We start from the raw sequence: 17,873 nt of genomic DNA, 5'->3' as shown, positions 1-17,873 counted from the left end.
AGCATAATGCGCGTTACACGAAATGAGTTTTGATGTCTGCCAGCAAAAGGGGTTTGAGGGCGCTTATAACCTAAGGGGTAACTAACATAGTTATCCCATATGTATATATCTTTCTCACCCACACCCACACCCTCTCTCTCTCTCTCTCTCTCTCTCTCTCTCTCTCTAACGAGCTCTCCCTCTTGAGCTCAGCGTATTTGTAGTTATGTATCCCACGTTTGGGACAATTTAATGGCCTAGGGTTATTTGGGAGTAGGTTGAAAACAAAGCACTGGTCAAATATTGCATCGCACTGCAAGGGAGAGTGGAGTCAAGCTTAGGCACCACCAACCGTTAACCCTTTCTCGAAAATTTTAGAAAAATATTCGAGGAGAACAGGAATAAAAAACACCAAAAAATACCCACTGCACAAAGAGCAAATGGTAAAAATTAATGCAATACTGAAAGCAAAAAAAAGAAAGAAAGAAAAGGAACCGGAGAAAAGCTTGCAACGAACGAGAGAGATACAGATGTGGGGTAAGAGAAATGGGGGGAAGTGATGGTCATAGGGTCGCTTTGAGAATGTTGGCCAAAAGCCAAGGTGGAGTATAGGGTCGCCCTGTGTGTCGGTCCGATAAAACCAGTGGAGGCTAGCTTAGGGCGTTATCCCAGAACTTTATGTATCGTCCAGCAAAAAGGCAAGAAGAAAGAATGTTGGAACCCAGTCTCGTCTGTCTTATGCCAATGGATGCCTAGTAACGAAGTACTATGGAAAAAGTCTAACGATTCCGATGCATAAAAAATTGTATTTATCGATAAACGAAACGATTTTCCCAGTCGATTGTCTGTTGAATATATTAAAATGAATGATATCTAGCTGTCAATATCGATATGTTTGTACACCGTGACCGAGTTGGAGAATCAATGTTTTAAACTAGAACACACTTTAGACATTTAGTCTACAACTGTTGAACACATGGCATAAAGAAATAGTCGCTGCATTGGTCATCGAAAGAAGCTTAATAAATTGCTTTCACAATCTTGGCTTATGGGCTCCCATTCAAGTTGAATGATAGGGCACACCCACTGTTTCATCATGTGCTCCCACCTTCAAGAGCCAACAGTCGTTCCCTTTTTTCATGAGCATTTCCCCCCATCGCAACCACTCACACAACTACCCACCCCTTTTATGACGATTATTTTTATACCATTCCCTTCTGATGCCGGCAAGTGTTCCCCTTTTTCCATTTCCATTTCCTTTCCCCTTTGCCATTCCTTTTTCTAACTTTTTCATCTACCAAAAATTTCAGCGAGAAACATTTTCCAAGCTTAGCGCAATGGAAAAGGATTTTTGGTCTTTTATTGCACGTCACAGGACTTCTCCGTCTCGTATCCTGCCATTCCTCCTTCAAGTTCTGCTCCTCTTCGTGTCCATTATGCTGAAGCAGCAGCAGCAGCAAGAAAGGAGAGGCAAAAAAAAAGAGGCAAAAAATTTAACGTTTATTGCTTGCGCCAATGAGCTAGTTCTCCTTCTCCTACTCCTGCTCCTTGGTCCTGCTTAGTCCTTTCGACATTTTATACGGTGGGGGCGCCAAGTTGTCCCCTCGTTCTTGTCCTCGCCGCTCCTTCTCGACTTCTCGTCCCCGTCGACATCTACCCATGTTGGCAATGGCGATATCCTTAGCCTCCTTTGCCACTCTTTCCCTCGTGTTGTTTTCTCCTCTAGATGGGAGGAGGTTTTCGCTTGGCTTTCGTCCTTTTTTGGTCCTGGGCACCGCCATCTTGTTGTTTTGCTGAAATGCGAAGGACATTTGATGTAATGATGCCTGGAGGCAGCCGGCAGCAGCAGCAGCAGCAGCAGTAGCTGTAAAAGCTGCACCACCAGCACCAGAGCCAGCTTGGGTGTATGTTTGAGGGATCAGCTTCGCAAGTCCTGTGTTCTGCGTCCTTTTTCGAAAAGGAGCACCCTCACAAGTTGCCTGTGCCTTTTGTTTGAGTTCACTTAAGTTCAACGCTTGGGTCCTTTCTTGCCAACCCCCGACCAATGGTCTTCCATTTCTAGCACAAACTTTTGCTGCTGCTTTCATTATCCTTTTGGCGTATCCTTGCTCATGTGGGCGTCTTGAGAAGCCCGTCGCCAAGGCGCATAGAAAAAAAAAAATAGTCGAAAAAAATAAGATGAATTACTTCTTTTGGCCGCAGCGCCAATGACCAAGCCCACCCCATATATCCGGCCACCTACCTACATTTCAGGACAAGGACCAGGACCAATACCAAAACCAAGCACCAGCACCAAGACCCTGGCCGGTCATCAATTTTCGTTCTACTCGAAGGGGGCGAAAGCATTCCAAGAAAGCTTGTCCGTTTCGTTTTCGTCGGTTTTTTTTTCGTTGCTTTTTTTCTCTTTTTCTTCTATTTCGTCTATTGGACAGGGGGAGCTAGGTCCTAGGCAACCAATGTCCAAACCAAAGTCCTGGCGAGCATCAGCAGTCGCTGTGAGATTAGATTTGATGGGTTTTAGGTGCCGCCATTGCCTAGCTGTCCTATCTGTCTGTCTGGCTGTCTGTCCAGTCTGTCTCAGTGAGTTTTTCGTGGGATCTGTCCTCCGTTATTATATCCTCACTCTATTTTTTTCCCCCTGCTTGCATTATGCTGTCGTCCTGCGCCCCAAACAGTGCGTTCCATCTACTTATACTTCATTTAGGTGGCAGAAAGACATTTGCTTTAAAGAAGGCATAACTCATGGTCATGGCGAAGTTTGTACATGGCTGTTTTTTCATTTTTTTTGTTTCTAATGGTCCCATGGGGAAAATACACTTGATACTTGCAAATATTCTCTCCTAATAAAGTTACTTTATAAATGAAAAGTGCTTCATAATTGGCAATATATGTTGACCTTTTGAAACTATTTCTACAATTGCTGCTATCGACGACTAGAATACATCGAAACTAGCGAAAAAACTCGGCATAAATCGTACTTTAAAATTTTTGGTCGCTTAGATCCACTTTTGGGAATGACCTTATCATTTTCACTTGTTTGTACACTTTTTGTGTTGAGACTTGATTTGATTTAGCGTTTAGGCTATGATGAAATAGTCATGAATAATTAACATTGCATCAGTTCTTTGACAATTATCTATGTATGTTTCAATTGTAGGCCTTTCTTTTATCTCCTTCTTTGGAAATCATTTTTTAAAGATATTTATTTAGGAGATTACTAAAGAAATAAGATTCCTACTTAAAAGATACCACTAACATCTGATATGTTATATAAATTTTGTTAATAAGGATAATTTACATGTCATATATGTGTAAAAATGTGGAACAAGTATAAAGTCGTTATCCAAATTAAACTTTACTACTTGATCATATTGAATCGACAAAATGTAAGTGGTACAGTTGGTAGATTCTTTATTTTATTAGGTAATACAATCTTTTACTTTAAGAAAGATTATGATACAGCGGCTAACTTCAAATACGGAAACGTTTCTTTAGGCTCGGCTTACGACAGGGTTAACTATATCTTAAGTGATTTGTCTTAGCTTACATTTAAAAATTTGAAAATCCATCTTATCTTATTCCCAAATTTAACCCACTTACTTACTCATTTACCCTTACCCTTAATAAAGACAATTCTTGTTCTCTGGAGTCTTTGAAATTTTTACTAATATTTTAAATTGGATTAAGTGTTAATGTAATGCTGATATGAAATGCAGAAAATCCTCAAACCACTTCTATTTCCGAAATATTATTTTTTAAGCGCAAGCACTTAAATATTTTTTGGCTCTTCAGAAAAGTATTCTCATTAATCTTTACAAAAAGAAACAATCCAATTTCAAAAGGCTAAAAATTATGTTATCGTTTGATTATTAGATATATAAAATAAATGAATATATATCAATCGTTAAGCAAACTCTTAGCTCTCCTATCAACATAATTTTCATCTCCTTTTGCATTAGACTGATATCTTGTATATAAATATTTGATTATCCTGAACCAGCATATAAAGTATGTCCACACGCATACATATACATACATACAACTCACCACAATTGAAATAATAATTTCTAATTTGCAATATTTAAACCATCTCCTTGTTATATTTCGGTAATAGAGTTTTCTTTCAACCATCATATCATATTTATCGTAAGGAAAATAAATTGACGAAAAGTGGGCAATTTTAATGACAAAGTATAAGGGGGCAAACTGCATTTAGCCCACTCACTCACTTGATGGCAAATCAACCAATCAAATGTTGAACACAATTAGTCTAAATGCTAAAAGCACATCCGTCTGCTATACTCTACTGGCTGGCTCTTTACACTTTACTGCCTCGGCCCTGTGGGTCTTTCTACTTAGGAGAACTTTAATAAACCATATACTATTAAAATTTTAGTTATTTATGTAAATCTCAAGCGAGTTGACAAAAGGTAGGTAGTCCAGCTAACAGGCAATGATAGGATAAAATGTACAAAATTTCTTATATACTCAAACACAACACAAAACACCCAGAAACTCAAACCAAACATCGAATCTTTTGCAATTATTCACATATTTGCACAAAATTTTAAGAAAATGCAGCAAAATCCTCAAAAGACGTTGCAATGACAATCTTGTATAAGTGCAACAGAGATGGTCAAGCATAGATAGAGAAAGAGAGAGAGTGAGAGAGAGACAGAGCAGCATATGTGTGTGTGTAGAAAATCTTAAGAAAATTGCATACGAAAATTGAAGATGCATGCAGTTTGCCAGGCCTAAAACTATGCAAAAGTTGGACTTGCATTCGTTCCTGTCTGTCCTGTTGGTCCTTTGGTCCATCGGTCTGCCTAACCCTTTTTGCATCTTGGTATTGTTTTCGGGGCCGAAGTTCAGTTTTGCCGAAAATTCAGAATGCAACTAAGGAAATGGGTGGAAAAATGGCAGATGGGGGGTTAGGTTTTCGGTTAGGTTTCTGTTTACTTGACATTAAGTGCATGGAAAACTTATTATTGCAGGCTCTGACAGGCACAAAAAACAACAACACCAACTCTTATGGAAAGAGAACGAGAAAGTGCATATGAGAGATAGAGTGAGAAAGAGAAATACAGAGAGAGAGAGAGAAAGAGTTGACTGATTGTATATACAAAAGAGGGCAACATTTTGGCTTAGGCCTAAAGGATTCTTAATAAGGAATACAGTAAGAAAGAGAAAGAAAGAGCACACACACACACACACACAGTGTGTGGGAGTTGAAGATTTTCATTAAATTTTAAGACGCCTGTAAGCAGGCATTTGGTTTTTTGTTGTACATAAGACAATTGCTTCTATATACATTTCTTTATATACTTATGTGTTTGTATATAAATATGGTCATACATTCGATCCAAGAAAACTCACACTTTGTCATCAGGTGCAGAGGTCCAGAGGGGCAAGGTGGTTGGTTGGGTGGGTGTCTCTCATAAATTTTCAAAGACAAAATCTGAGCATGCTCGGGGTACAGTATCGTTGAAGTATCGGAGTGGTAGCGGGAGTTATAGGAAATGCACTTTGTAAGCCATCCTCAGAGAGAGGTACAACGCATGGGTTGGGGGTCTCGGACACTTGTCTCGCCTTTCATGGTGGGGTTTTGTACTAAGCCCCAGCTGCAATTGCTGTCGTTTTCCTTTGTGTGTGTGTGTTCTGTTCTCTGCACTCATTGTCATTCTCCTTCCTAAGACCACCCTGCTGTCGTCTTTAATGCATTATTTTGTGTGGCAACACTCAGCGGTAATAACCTCAAGATAAATCCACTTGCCTCCCCTATCACACCAACCACCCACCACATATCAAACCATCCATGCGTTCATTGTGTGTGTGAGAAATTGAAGTTGCATTTTTGGGTTTGGCTTTTAGTTTCAGAGTTTTCTGTATTTCTTCACTAGACTTGATTAAAATTGATTGAAGCAAATAAATGGAATTGGATTCTTATTATCATCGATGAGGACAATGGTCATTCTGATATCAAATATCAGTGAACGGTTTCTAATTACTTTTTCGGAGTTGGCCTCATCAGACTTTAGTTGAATCAGATGGCTGTAATAACAATTACATGGTATGTAGATGTTAAAAGGGAAGTGATAAATCCATTGAGATTTCCATCATTAGTCTAAAATAAATCGCAAAATCTTAAGAGCGGCAGCTGAATAAAATAATCCATGATAATTAGCAACGAAAGCTTAACATGAAAAACCACAACAAAAGTTGAGTGACATATATTTCAATGTCTTATATATACGCAGCGTGATAAGGGTGAGAGAATGAGCATAAGACATTTATTTGTTTCGAAGACTAAATACCCTAACAAAATATTTTGTAACTTCTTTGAAAGTATCACCATTTCTTCAATATTTTTTGTTGACTAAGCTAAGTTGAAGCTAAGCAAAGTTTTATTAGATTTTCTTTGATGAATCCAAATTCTCAGTTTCAGTAAGAACTAAAAACAACATAGAATATTAGGTCGAAAATGTTTTTTTGAATTTGATTCCTATTCCTAAGGATATACATAGTTGGAAAAATCATTACCCGTCTCTTGCAAGTCTTGCATCATATCACAACCTTAGATCCTATGTCTTTTTTAAGTTAACGAGCAAAACTTATCGAAATTTAAATAGTATTAGAACAACTTTCATTTACAAGCTTTAAATATAGTTATGCTAGAAGGAATGGTTGAAACCGGGTAAAAATAATTTCCATAACTTTGAAAGAAGATTTCTTTTACCCACAAAGGGAAACTAAGATGATATAACATATATGACATCAGCTATTGCTTTGAATTATGCAATTCAAAATAAGAGACACTATTTATTGATAGATAAGACCTATCAATATTTACAACTAATAAGAAGAAACCACCTCGAAACAAAATATTTCACCTCTAATCCGTATTCTGAGAACTATATACTTTTAAGGACATTCCACGCTAGAATTACTGAGGACGTTTTTTCAATAAATGATTCAAAAATTAAAAAGTTTTTTTTTGATTTTGCTGATATACACAGATGAAAGATTTTGAAACGTGTCGACTGTATTGAAATTTTGATAAACATTTTGATTGCCTAATTTAAGTGACCACACCCATTAAATCATTATTGCAACTGATTAATCAAACAGTTTTTTGTTCACTCAAATAGTTCATATTTCTGCATATACGCAGATAACATATATAGATAGGGATATATACATATATATATATAAAGTCTATACCCATATTTTATTTGCCGCATTGCATACATTTCTGGTACTGGCTCAGAGGCTCACCTACTGCTTAGCCTACCTCAACAAAAGGCCACGTGGAAAAAAAAGGTAGGAAACAAACAAAAGCAGCCAATAGAACACAAGCGACCCATCATGCCACTAGCCATAACAATAGCCATAACCATAACTGCACCACCACCCAACTATGCCAAGCCACTGTGGAGGTGCTCCAGCTGCCTCCTAAAACCCATCGGCAATTTTTGGTCGACGCGTCAAAGCAGAAAAAACATGAAGCACAATAAAAAGTTTTGTAGTCGCGCGCCTACTGCAAGAGAGGAGGGTGGTTTGTTCATAGGTGGTGCGGGGATGGAGGGATGGGTTTTGGGTGTGGGTGAATCCTTAGTGGGTTGAGTGATGGCTGTAGGGATGTCTGCCTATGCGTTTGACTTTTTTCTATGGTGGCGCAAAATATTTCGATCAGGCGTAAAATGTGCGCAAAATTCAACTGCATTTTTTCCATGGGCACTAAAAGAGTGAAGGCTTAGGAGGATAGCTGGTTGGGGGGAGTAGTGGGTTACGTCTATGTGTGTGTGTGTTTGTCTATATTTTATTATTTATTATGACCACACACACACACACACACACCCCACTCCCATTTGCCCCGTTGCACTTTGGGTGTTGCATGTAGTTGTCGCTGCATTTGGTCACTAGCAGCTAAAACAAAAAAATAGATAAAATGCGTTTGTCCTACCCCCTCTTCGACTTACCCTCTCTTTGGTAGTCAACCCTTTTCAAAAAAAAACACACACTAAAAATAAATTCAAATAAAATTTTGTTATATATACAAAAATTGCGTGGGCATGGGTGTGTGTTTGTATGTGGGATAGCTGTGTGTGTGTTGGGTGTAGATGTTTTTTAGTTTTCTGCTCAGTTGCATTTTAAATCAGGGTTGGTTACAACAATCAAAAAAATTAAACCCTGTCCATGATTGAGAATTTTGAATTAAAAAATCTTGAATATGCTTTGGTATTGTCTAAATTCAAAAGTGCAAAAGGTGTTGCAGGTGTTCTCAAAAGTTTCTGATTTTTAAATTTCAATAAAATATATAAAAATATACTAACAATTAACTACCAAGAACACAAATTGAAACCCATATTTAGTTAACAAAAGTTCAACTCGTGTTGATCGCTTCTGGGTACAATCCTTAGAATGATGAGCAGGATGGCAGATGCAACAAAAATGATGAATAATTACATATATATATTTGGTCTCCCATTTTCAATTATTAATAAATTTTCCTTCATTTACATGAAACTAATAATCAGAAACATTACCATAATATTTGTCAGGTGCAGTAACTTAATGCTGCGAATTGATGGTCAAATTTTGGTTTTAAACTGAAATTGATTTAGATATCTTTAGAGAAGACAGATAATTTTTGAAAATAGTCCAGGAAAATGATATTTCAGGAAACAGAAGAGACATCTTTGAGTTTCTTTACAGATGAGACATGCTTCTCTAAGTTCGTTAATAGATACTTTCTAAAATATTTTAGTGTACTGCTTCGATTTTGCTATTATAGCAAACAAAAATTGTTACCAGAGATTGTTCCTTCCATTACAAAAAAATTTGGCTTGAACTAAAGAAGCTTAAGTTACTAGTTACCTATCAGGGTTTGCCAAAGGGTTTTTTGTTTTGTCAAGATAACTTTTGTATTGAAAAAACGAAAGAGGCCAATAAATTGCATAAATGATCGTATCTGATATTCTGACGAAAAAACCTCTCGATTTCACTGAACAGCTTCAATTACATTATTCTTTGGATTAGTATTTTTCCTTGGTACTCACTAAATGTTGCGTCCCTGGTTTGTTGCACAATGCAATGCAGTAACCCCATTCGGTCCCCCCATAACTGTCATCCCAATGCATTTTTCGGGCTTAAGTGGCAGATTTTTAATTGAATTGGCTGCAGTTGCTGCTGCATTTTGGGGCCGCCAGCCAACTAAACCCAAACACCGAATACCCCCTGTGATGCCTACCCCTCAAGCCAACCCCTTATGGCTCTTTGAGTTGGTGTTTTTTTGTTCACATTACTAACCATTTGTTTTTTGCATTAGTTTTTGCGTCGGCAACAGAGGACAAAAAAACAACCAAAAATATAAAAAAGAAGGCGGCAAATCATTTGACATTTTATATTGTACATATACTATAACCATTATACATAAATATATCCCAGGCGTATATGTTTCTCTATATGTATATGTGGATAGGCCCAATGCGTCACCTAGCACTACAATCCCTCTGTCACTCCTACTCAAATAGAAAAATAGAGGCGACTGCGCATTTAGCACTTGATGCTGTATATTTTATATTATTTTATTTATTTATTTTTTTGTTTATTATATTATACAGAGAACTGCACATTTTTGCAATTTATATAAATATTTTATATATTATTTATTTTACATATAATATTTTTTCAGTCCATTCCTCATTCTCTGCTTTTTTAGCTTCTTCTGTTCGTGTTTTTTTCCTGCGAGCTTTATAAATATTGCATTAATTTTGCTTTTCTGAATTTTTGGATTTTTTTTTTATACTATATATATACGTACATATATAAATATATTTTAGATATACATACATATATATTTCTATTATTATTTTTATTATATTTTTTCGCACTTATGCATTTTTGATGAAATAGCGTTTCCCATTCTATTTTTTTGGTAGGATTCTGTTCAACTAATTTTGGTTGATTTTCTGTTGGTTTTTTTCCCATATTCAGTATTTCAATTCGCTTGAATTTATGCGGTAGCTGGGCGATATCTGTTGCAATAGTTTTAAAAGATTTACGGCATTTACGTTTCACCGTACTCGAAAGCGGGAGGTTAGTTTATTATTTCATAAATGCGTTGTGATTTGGCGGAGTGAGTTCCATAATTTTTTTGGTTCACACTTTGGTGGTTTGGGGGGTAGAACAATCAATTACCTGGGCTATTCTATTCAAATGCCATATTTCTCTTTCAATTTCAATCAATTTGATTATCAGTTGATATTATTCAAATGCAAAACAATTTGTTTATTTTAGGTTTTTTATTAATTTTTTAATTGAGGGTTAAAAAAATACATACATATGTATGTTTTCTATGCTTTGCATAATCAAATTCTATTTGATGAATATTGCAATTTTTGTTCAATATATGTTTATATATATAGTCAATTTTATGATTTATAATTGATATGACTGTCTAAAATATCACAAGAAATTTCTGCATTAATTTTTATCTCAAACAAATTAATTATGTTTATATCAAACAAATGATTTGCAAAACAATTGTGTAAAAGAATATATCTCAATAATGACAATAAACTTAAAGAATAAATTTTAAAAAAATTTGGAAATAGTTGACAAAATTTTATCAACTGTTGTAAGTTGATTGAATTGATTTTTCTAATCCACACAAAGTTTTCCATCTTCTTTTGCATTTGGGGAATATCATATTATCATTCATTCTATGTTCTTTTCTTACGAACCCTGAACATTTTGCTAAAAACTTGACATATCAATACGAATCCCTTAGTTTTATAAACAAGTTAACAATTACGATCCAATACTTTCCCTGTTCATAACTATTACCAACTGTCCCTCATTTAATCCTTGATAGTCAAATTCGTGTTTAACGAATTCATACATAATAAGGGATTATGTTTTAGAACTTTCAAAGAGGAAAAAACTGGCTTTTTAATTTGATTTCGAGCTGTTAAGACGATTAATTCTATATGTTTTATGTGATTCTAAATTTATTGATTTGATTGATTTATTGTCTGCAAATTGTATTAAGATGTCGTTATAAAACCAAGCGAAGATCTTTCCAAATCTTGCATTTTTTTTATTGTGTGATATTCGAATCATTTGCCAATAACCAAGTAAGTAGAAGTTCGTTTCTGGAGTTCATGATACTTTGATTGCCTTCAATAAACAGGAATTATAAAATAAAAAAATAAACAATTTCATCAATGCCAAAGCAATTTGAGAATTCATTTCGACAGGAATCTATATATTCAAACCAAAGATTGAGTTTGAGGGCGTGGTAAAAAAGAGAAGGTTGCAAATTCACAATTTTGTCAAATTGCTTAAATGCTGTTAGGCGAAGGCAAGATGTATTTTTTTAAAGAAATTCTTAATTTTCATCATAAATACATCCAATTTTCAATCCTAAAATTTAAAAATCATACAGGATTGCCGAAGCTATCAACAATTTATCTTTTCTTTAGGTCACAGTGATAAAAATTCGTTGAGATTCATCGACGATCTTTTCGACTATAGTCTATTTTAAACCAATGAATGCGGATTAATAGTTTACAAATTTAAAAGCGAACTCGATATTATCGTAGCTAATTATGTTGTTCATATTGTCCTTAAGCAATTGAAATGCCATTGTCTATTGTGGCATTTCCATAGGTTACTTTAATGGATCAACATAATTGTGTGAAATTAATCATTTTCAATACATATTTAAATGATTTGGCCAGCATTTGAGTCTGCTATCGTTTCCTTTGATTTGCATGAAATGGATTGGTGAGCTTAAATTATGTATTTGGCCAACTGGTTAATTGAAAACACTTTGACTTTCGAAGGCCTCACACACATAAACAGATGCACACAGTCAGCCACACTCACACATTAATATATTGAATGAAATTTGAAACAAGGGGATAATTTGGCAAAACGTTTCGGACACGCTAAATGCTTTCAATGAACTACTGGAAGGCGATGCAATGATGCATATACATATACAAAGGAATGATGATGTCAAAGATTATAATGATGATGTTAAAGTTATCATCTCTATAGGTTGTACAAATAGCAAATATGTTAAAGTGAGTAACAAAAAATGTCTCTATTAAAAAGTAATACCCAAAGAATTGCAGTAGTAACTTTGAGTTTGTATATGGTCATTAGCAGAATGCCTACTACAGAATTGAGCAACATGATGAAAAACAAATATAGGATTTATATCTTTTTAAAAAAGTTTTCTGCAATCTACAAGATACTGATATTCACACGATCCAGCGAAGATTCAATAAGAAGAAGAAGATTTATATGTGGCAAATTATAATTGTATAAATCTAATTCATAATATAATTTCAAGGTTTTTACTTCAAGGTTCAAGGTTTTTACTTGTAAATGAATAACAAATTTTCATGGAAACGAAAGCCACCGATTAAACAATTTTTTCTTAGTAGATATATTTAGGAATTTCCATTTTTGTACTTTTTCTGCAACATTTTTTGTATATTTTTTTATTGCCTTTTCCCATCTAAAGAATAAACCGCATCCGCTCTAATTTCAGTCACTCAGAAAACCCCACTCAAACCCTACCCCAAAAAGGGACCCAGCTCTGATGCTGGCCCCCTTGATGTCTATGCCGCAGCTATTTTGGTCAGTTTGGCGTGACGAAGAAGAAACCAAAAGGGGAATGAGAAATAAAGTAAAGGTTGGGGTAACGAAAGAAGGCAGAAAAAAGTGGAAAACGTGGTAGACAATCATCAAATAACTGGCAGTTCAATCGATGCTTGAAAGCGTTTCCCAGTTTGGTCTCCAGTCAGGGTATTTCTTTCGTTTTTTCGATTTTCCCTTTTTTTTATTAGGGTGGCAAAGGAGCTGATATGTTAGAAGGGTGTCAGTTAGAGTTGTCTGGACGTATTTCCTTTATTCCTGATTGACGTAAAAAATTTTAATAATTTTTCAAGAGTCTACGTATACATACTACTGACAGAGATTCTGCGGAATCTCTGTGGTTAAGATTAATATTTAGAAAATCAAAGCAAAGTGTTGTCTTTACCAGTGACGTGGTTTTAAAATAGTTGAAATTCTATAAATAAAAAGTTAGAGATAATTGATTAGCTAAGAAATGCAACGTTTTGATAATAAATTTTAATGTTTATTCAACTATTTCCCTAGCAAATCATTGCCAATCGGTTTCAAGAGGATCTTCCATCGAGAAAGGTTTGACATCTCGTAGTATTTTGTTTCTTTCGGAATTGTCAAGACTATAGTGCACCTTTCGGTTTTAAACCGTTTGATGGAATGATTTTGAATTCTCAGGACTAACCTTATTCCAAAAAGCAAGAAAGTCTTATTAATTGTTCCAAAAATATAAAATATTCTTCTTTTTTTTATACCCTTGCAAAAAGGGTATATTAATTTTGGTCAGAAGTGTGCAACGCACAGAAGGAAGCATCTCCGACCATATAAAGTATATATATTCTTGATCAGCATGACGAGACGAGTTCATATAGCCATGTCCGTCCGTCCGTCCGTCCGTCCGTCCGTCCGTCCGTCCGTCCGTCTGTCCGTCCGTCTGGATCAACGCAAACTCCTCCTAGACCGTTAGAGCTACAGAGTTGAAATTTTGCATGAAGGCTTGTATATACTGCAGGTATATCTCGGATTCAGCCTGATCGGACCACTATATCATATAGCTCCCATACAAATGGCAAAGTCACGAACAGTGACTTTTCTCAATATCTTCGTTATTTTCTGAGCTATTGTCGTGAAATTTAATATTGGTGAGTTAATTACAAATATAAACGACTATGCCAAATTTGATCAAGATCGGGTGACTATATCATATAGCTCCCATAGGAACGATCGGTCGAAAACAAGTTATTGACTTTTGTCAATAACTTCGTTATTTTTAAAGTGATTGCTTTCAAATTAAACATTTGTTAGTTTTATATATCTATTAATGTCTGTGCCGAATTTGATAAAGATCGGGTAACTATATCATATAGCTCCCATAGGAACGATCGGTGGAAAACAGTGACTTTGATCAATATCGTCGTTATTTGCTATGCTAAGATTGTAGGCCGTTCTTTCGGAAACAGCTTTTTTAGATAAAACGTTTTTCCACTTTAATGGCTATAGGTAAGGAAAGAGTTACCAAAAAAATTGCAAGGGTATACAAACTTTGACGCGGTCGAAGTTAGCCCCGGCCCTCTGGTTTTAATTGATAAGAGTATAAAAACTTAGAGTGTTTAAGATGCAGATATTAAGGCAAATATTTGCCATCTCTGGCATAAAACATCAAGATTATTATGTACAAAGACTTTGTGCACAAAACTCCCCAGTTTTTTTTTTGCTTCCTATGTATTAATATAGAAGAAGTATACCTTGAGCACGATTTGCCACCTTTCCGACTTTTTTGTGTTATTTTTTTTGTTTGTTTGGGGGGTTTTCCAAAATGCTTTTCTGCATTCGTATTCCATTTTGGTCTATTGTGTGCATCGTTTTACTTTGGCTTGGCATAAATCGAAAATGCTAAAGACAATAAACCTGAACGCAAATCAAAAGCAAACAAGGCAATCTCTCATTCACTTTCCCCCCCATTTGCCCATGCCCAATCACCTAAGCAGACTCGCCCACACAATGTCTTTGAGCTGGACAAATCAGTCAAGTTTTATGATCAGGCAATGCCGACAACGACAACGAGGACGACGACAGCAGCAGCACCACCAGCAGCCAAGAATGGGGGAAAATGTCTAAAGACAAAAACCTCAAAAAAGGCAAAAAAGAAAAGAAGAATGCTGAAATAGCGACGGCAATGACGTTGAACAACGCTGACGTTGTAGTCATTGCGGCGGCGGCGGTGGCAGAAGCAGAAGCAGCAACAACAACAACAGCAGCAACAGAGGCAGCTCCATGCTCAAATAAACACGCACAGAGCCCAAAGCCAACCCCCAACCCCCAACTACCTACGGCAGTCGAATGGAAAAGGTAGCTAACGCTCTTGACCCTTTTTCCACTCAAACCCACGATAAAAGTGAGTGAAGCGAACCTCGAACCTCAGCGACGTAATTTTTTTTTCCACTCTTTTCATTCTTTTCAAAAACTTTACGCTGCCCAAACACCCAGCCAGTCACACACCCACCGCACCCGCACCCGCACACCCGCACGACCCTCATTCCACTGACACCCACTTCACCACCATGGCGCCCCATCCAAGAAGCAATCTACCCAGACAAGCGACAACAACGTTGTCCACTTTCGCACCCTTCTCCACCCCGCCCATTCTGTCACATTGCGTGGTGGGAGGGTATGGGCTAGCCAGCCAGAGAGAATGTGCGAGCGAGAGGGTGGAGAGAATGAGTCCTTTGCCTCATACCTCAGGCCGACAACGAAAAAAAACCTCATGTCCATGCCAACAGCAACAACGTAGCCGGCTCGTATATTTTTCTCATTTATTTTTCCCGACACCCTCCTCCTGCCCCACCTCCGAACGGCCAACCGGCCAGCATTATTTTTTTGTGCGTTTTTCATATCCGAAACGCCGACAACCCCCAAACCCCTCATACTGTTCATCGTCCATCGCTCACACCATAACCGGCCTTTTTTTTCTCGCTATGCCGGCGAAAGACAAACCGAACCGAACCAAAAACCCTCCTCATCCCCTCAACCGACCAACAACAACAATAAGAGACCAACAAAAAAAAAAGCAACAAAAATAATTGCTGGGCCAAGAGGGTGGGAGAGGTGGCCACGGACCGCCTGCCTTCCTTCCATTCACAAAACTCACGGGGCACTCAGCTGTTTGTCAACTCATCTGCCACTGCCTTCCACATTCTGCTTCTGCTTCTGCTGTTCTGCCCTCCCCTTCTCATCCTGGCTGCTCTTCTTCTGCTTCTTCTTATTCGTGTTATTCTCTTCCTACAGCCTTTCGCCTGGTTCGTTGACGCCGAACATTCGCCGCGTTATCGGCGTTTCTCTGTTTTTGTACTCATATCCCTCTCCCGGTGTGGCAATCCTGTAGTATGAGTGTCTTTTGGGGGACGCCATGGCAAATGGGAGATGGAGTTGGAGAACGAGAGAGAGAGAGAGAGCAAAAAACATTGTGTTGCATACTTTTTGGCATTTTGCCTTACACACGCACGTTTCGCATTTTGGCGGCCCACATTTGCCGCCAGTTGAAACGAACAGCGCTTGCGCTACCTCCTCGAAACCTTTGTGCTCGCTCTCTCTTTCACCTATCCTCTTCGTCCTCGTCCTCGTCGTCTTCGTCCTCATCGTCGTCGTTTGCCGCTCGCACGACTTCGACGTCGACGTAGGACAAAACTCAATTGTCTGTCTCTGTTTTGGTCAGTCAGCAGTTGGCTTTCGTCGTGTTTGGTTCGCCTTGCCTCTCACCCTGCCAGCAGGAGCTAAACTAAAACCAAAATAGCTATTCAATCAAATTGCCATTTCAAAACCAAAACAACGTTTCTCCCCAAAGTGTGCCAAATACAAAACCAAAAAAATTTCGAAAAGTTTTTAATGCCCGCAAAAAATTCTCAATTAATCACTCAACTCGTTTACCATATAAAAGCTTTGGATATTTCAGTGCAAGTCAAGTTTTATACATAATCAAATTAAACATATTCAAACCAAACAAAACATATAAAAAAAACCCGCCAAAAATTTTATTCACTCTGTAAAGAACCTGCAAGAAATTTTTGAAATAAACAAGTGTGTTTAGTGTCAATGATCTAAATTCAAAAAGTTGCCTAAATTGCAACTTTGATATTCATACATTTTGGCAACGTTTACATTTATTCAACACTTTGGTTTTCGATTACCGAATTCCTTATCCGGCAAAGGCAATACAAAAATTTGCCAAAATTCCGAAGAATCCGAGAAAAACACCAAAAACATCGACACGTACCGCATCGGCAACCGGTGGCGGTGGCGGAGGTGCTGGCGGAGGTGCCACCACCAGCACAAAGATGGCATCTAAAAGAAAAGCCTCGGTGTTGCTGCACAAGGTGAGTGTTGTGTTACGCTTAAGTGAAGCAGGGGAAACCCCTCAATTAGTTCAATTCAAAACGTTATATTTTGATGAATGGCTTGCACTTCGTGGCGGGGGGTAAGTGAGAAGTTGGCCAGAGTTGTCAATTCTGTGGCCTACTTAGAAAAGACAAAAAATTAATAAAAGGATCTTGATCAGCTACTTCTCACAATCAGTCACATTATGTTGTCAAAGTTTATAAACTTAACTTTGTAAAGATCATTTGTGAATCGATTCTTTAATAAAATATGATAAATGTTAAAAAAATGTAATAAACTGAAGTCAGTGGATTAATTGGGTTAATGTTTCTCAACTATAATTATTTCTTATATATTAATTTATTGAAAAAAAATCTTGCCAATTTTCTAAAACTTGTGCCATTTTGTTAAAAAAAATTTTATAAATAATTGTTTTGAATTTTCAAACTAAAAACTTTCGAAATCGCATAAAATAATTAAAAACCTTGTACAATGAGTTTACTCTAACCCAGATGCTGTGGAATATTTCAAATAAAATAACTGTAGTTTAAAAAATTTTAAGCGAATCAAAGGTCACTTTTCTTTTACTTAATCAATCATAAATTTCTTAAAATTTCCATGTCTTTTTTATGGTATAAAGAGTATATAGAGAAATCAAATAAATTAGTTAATCCAATTTTCATTTCCGCCTTGACCAATCGAATTCTCTAAAAACAAAAATTTTTATATGGCTGACTTCAAACTAAGTTGCGGCAAATAAAGTTTTATGCTGGCATTCAAGAATTTCCCTCGACTTATTATTTATGTCTGGAGACCTTCAGCAGCAAATAACATCTACTTGAGTAGCTATACGTTAACCTTTATTATAGCTACTCGGTATC

The 17,873-nt window shown here is 36.8% G+C and overlaps 1 protein-coding gene across 2 annotated transcripts in view; it reads left to right on the top strand.

Moving 5' to 3' along the window:
- Positions 1–17,873, top strand: part of LOC6642264 (glycine, alanine and asparagine-rich protein) — a 67,455-nt gene that overhangs the window by 22,703 nt on the left and 26,879 nt on the right. Inside the window, exon 1 of one of the 2 annotated variants that reach the window (XM_002064721.4) lies at positions 16,346–16,991. The exons of the other annotated variant lie outside the window; for it this stretch is intronic. Within the exon in view, the coding sequence (XP_002064757.2) occupies positions 16,953–16,991 (39 nt within the window). The 5' untranslated portion in view covers positions 16,346–16,952. Of the gene's footprint in view, positions 1–16,345; positions 16,992–17,873 lie in introns of those variants that run through there. 2 annotated transcript variants of the gene reach the window in all.

Source organism: Drosophila willistoni (genome assembly GCF_018902025.1).
Source record: "Drosophila willistoni isolate 14030-0811.24 chromosome 2R unlocalized genomic scaffold, UCI_dwil_1.1 Seg167, whole genome shotgun sequence".
Classification (NCBI taxonomy): Eukaryota; Metazoa; Arthropoda; class Insecta; order Diptera; family Drosophilidae; genus Drosophila; species Drosophila willistoni.
Note: the sequence above shows the minus strand (reverse complement) of the source record. Positions and strands in the feature narration are given on the sequence as shown.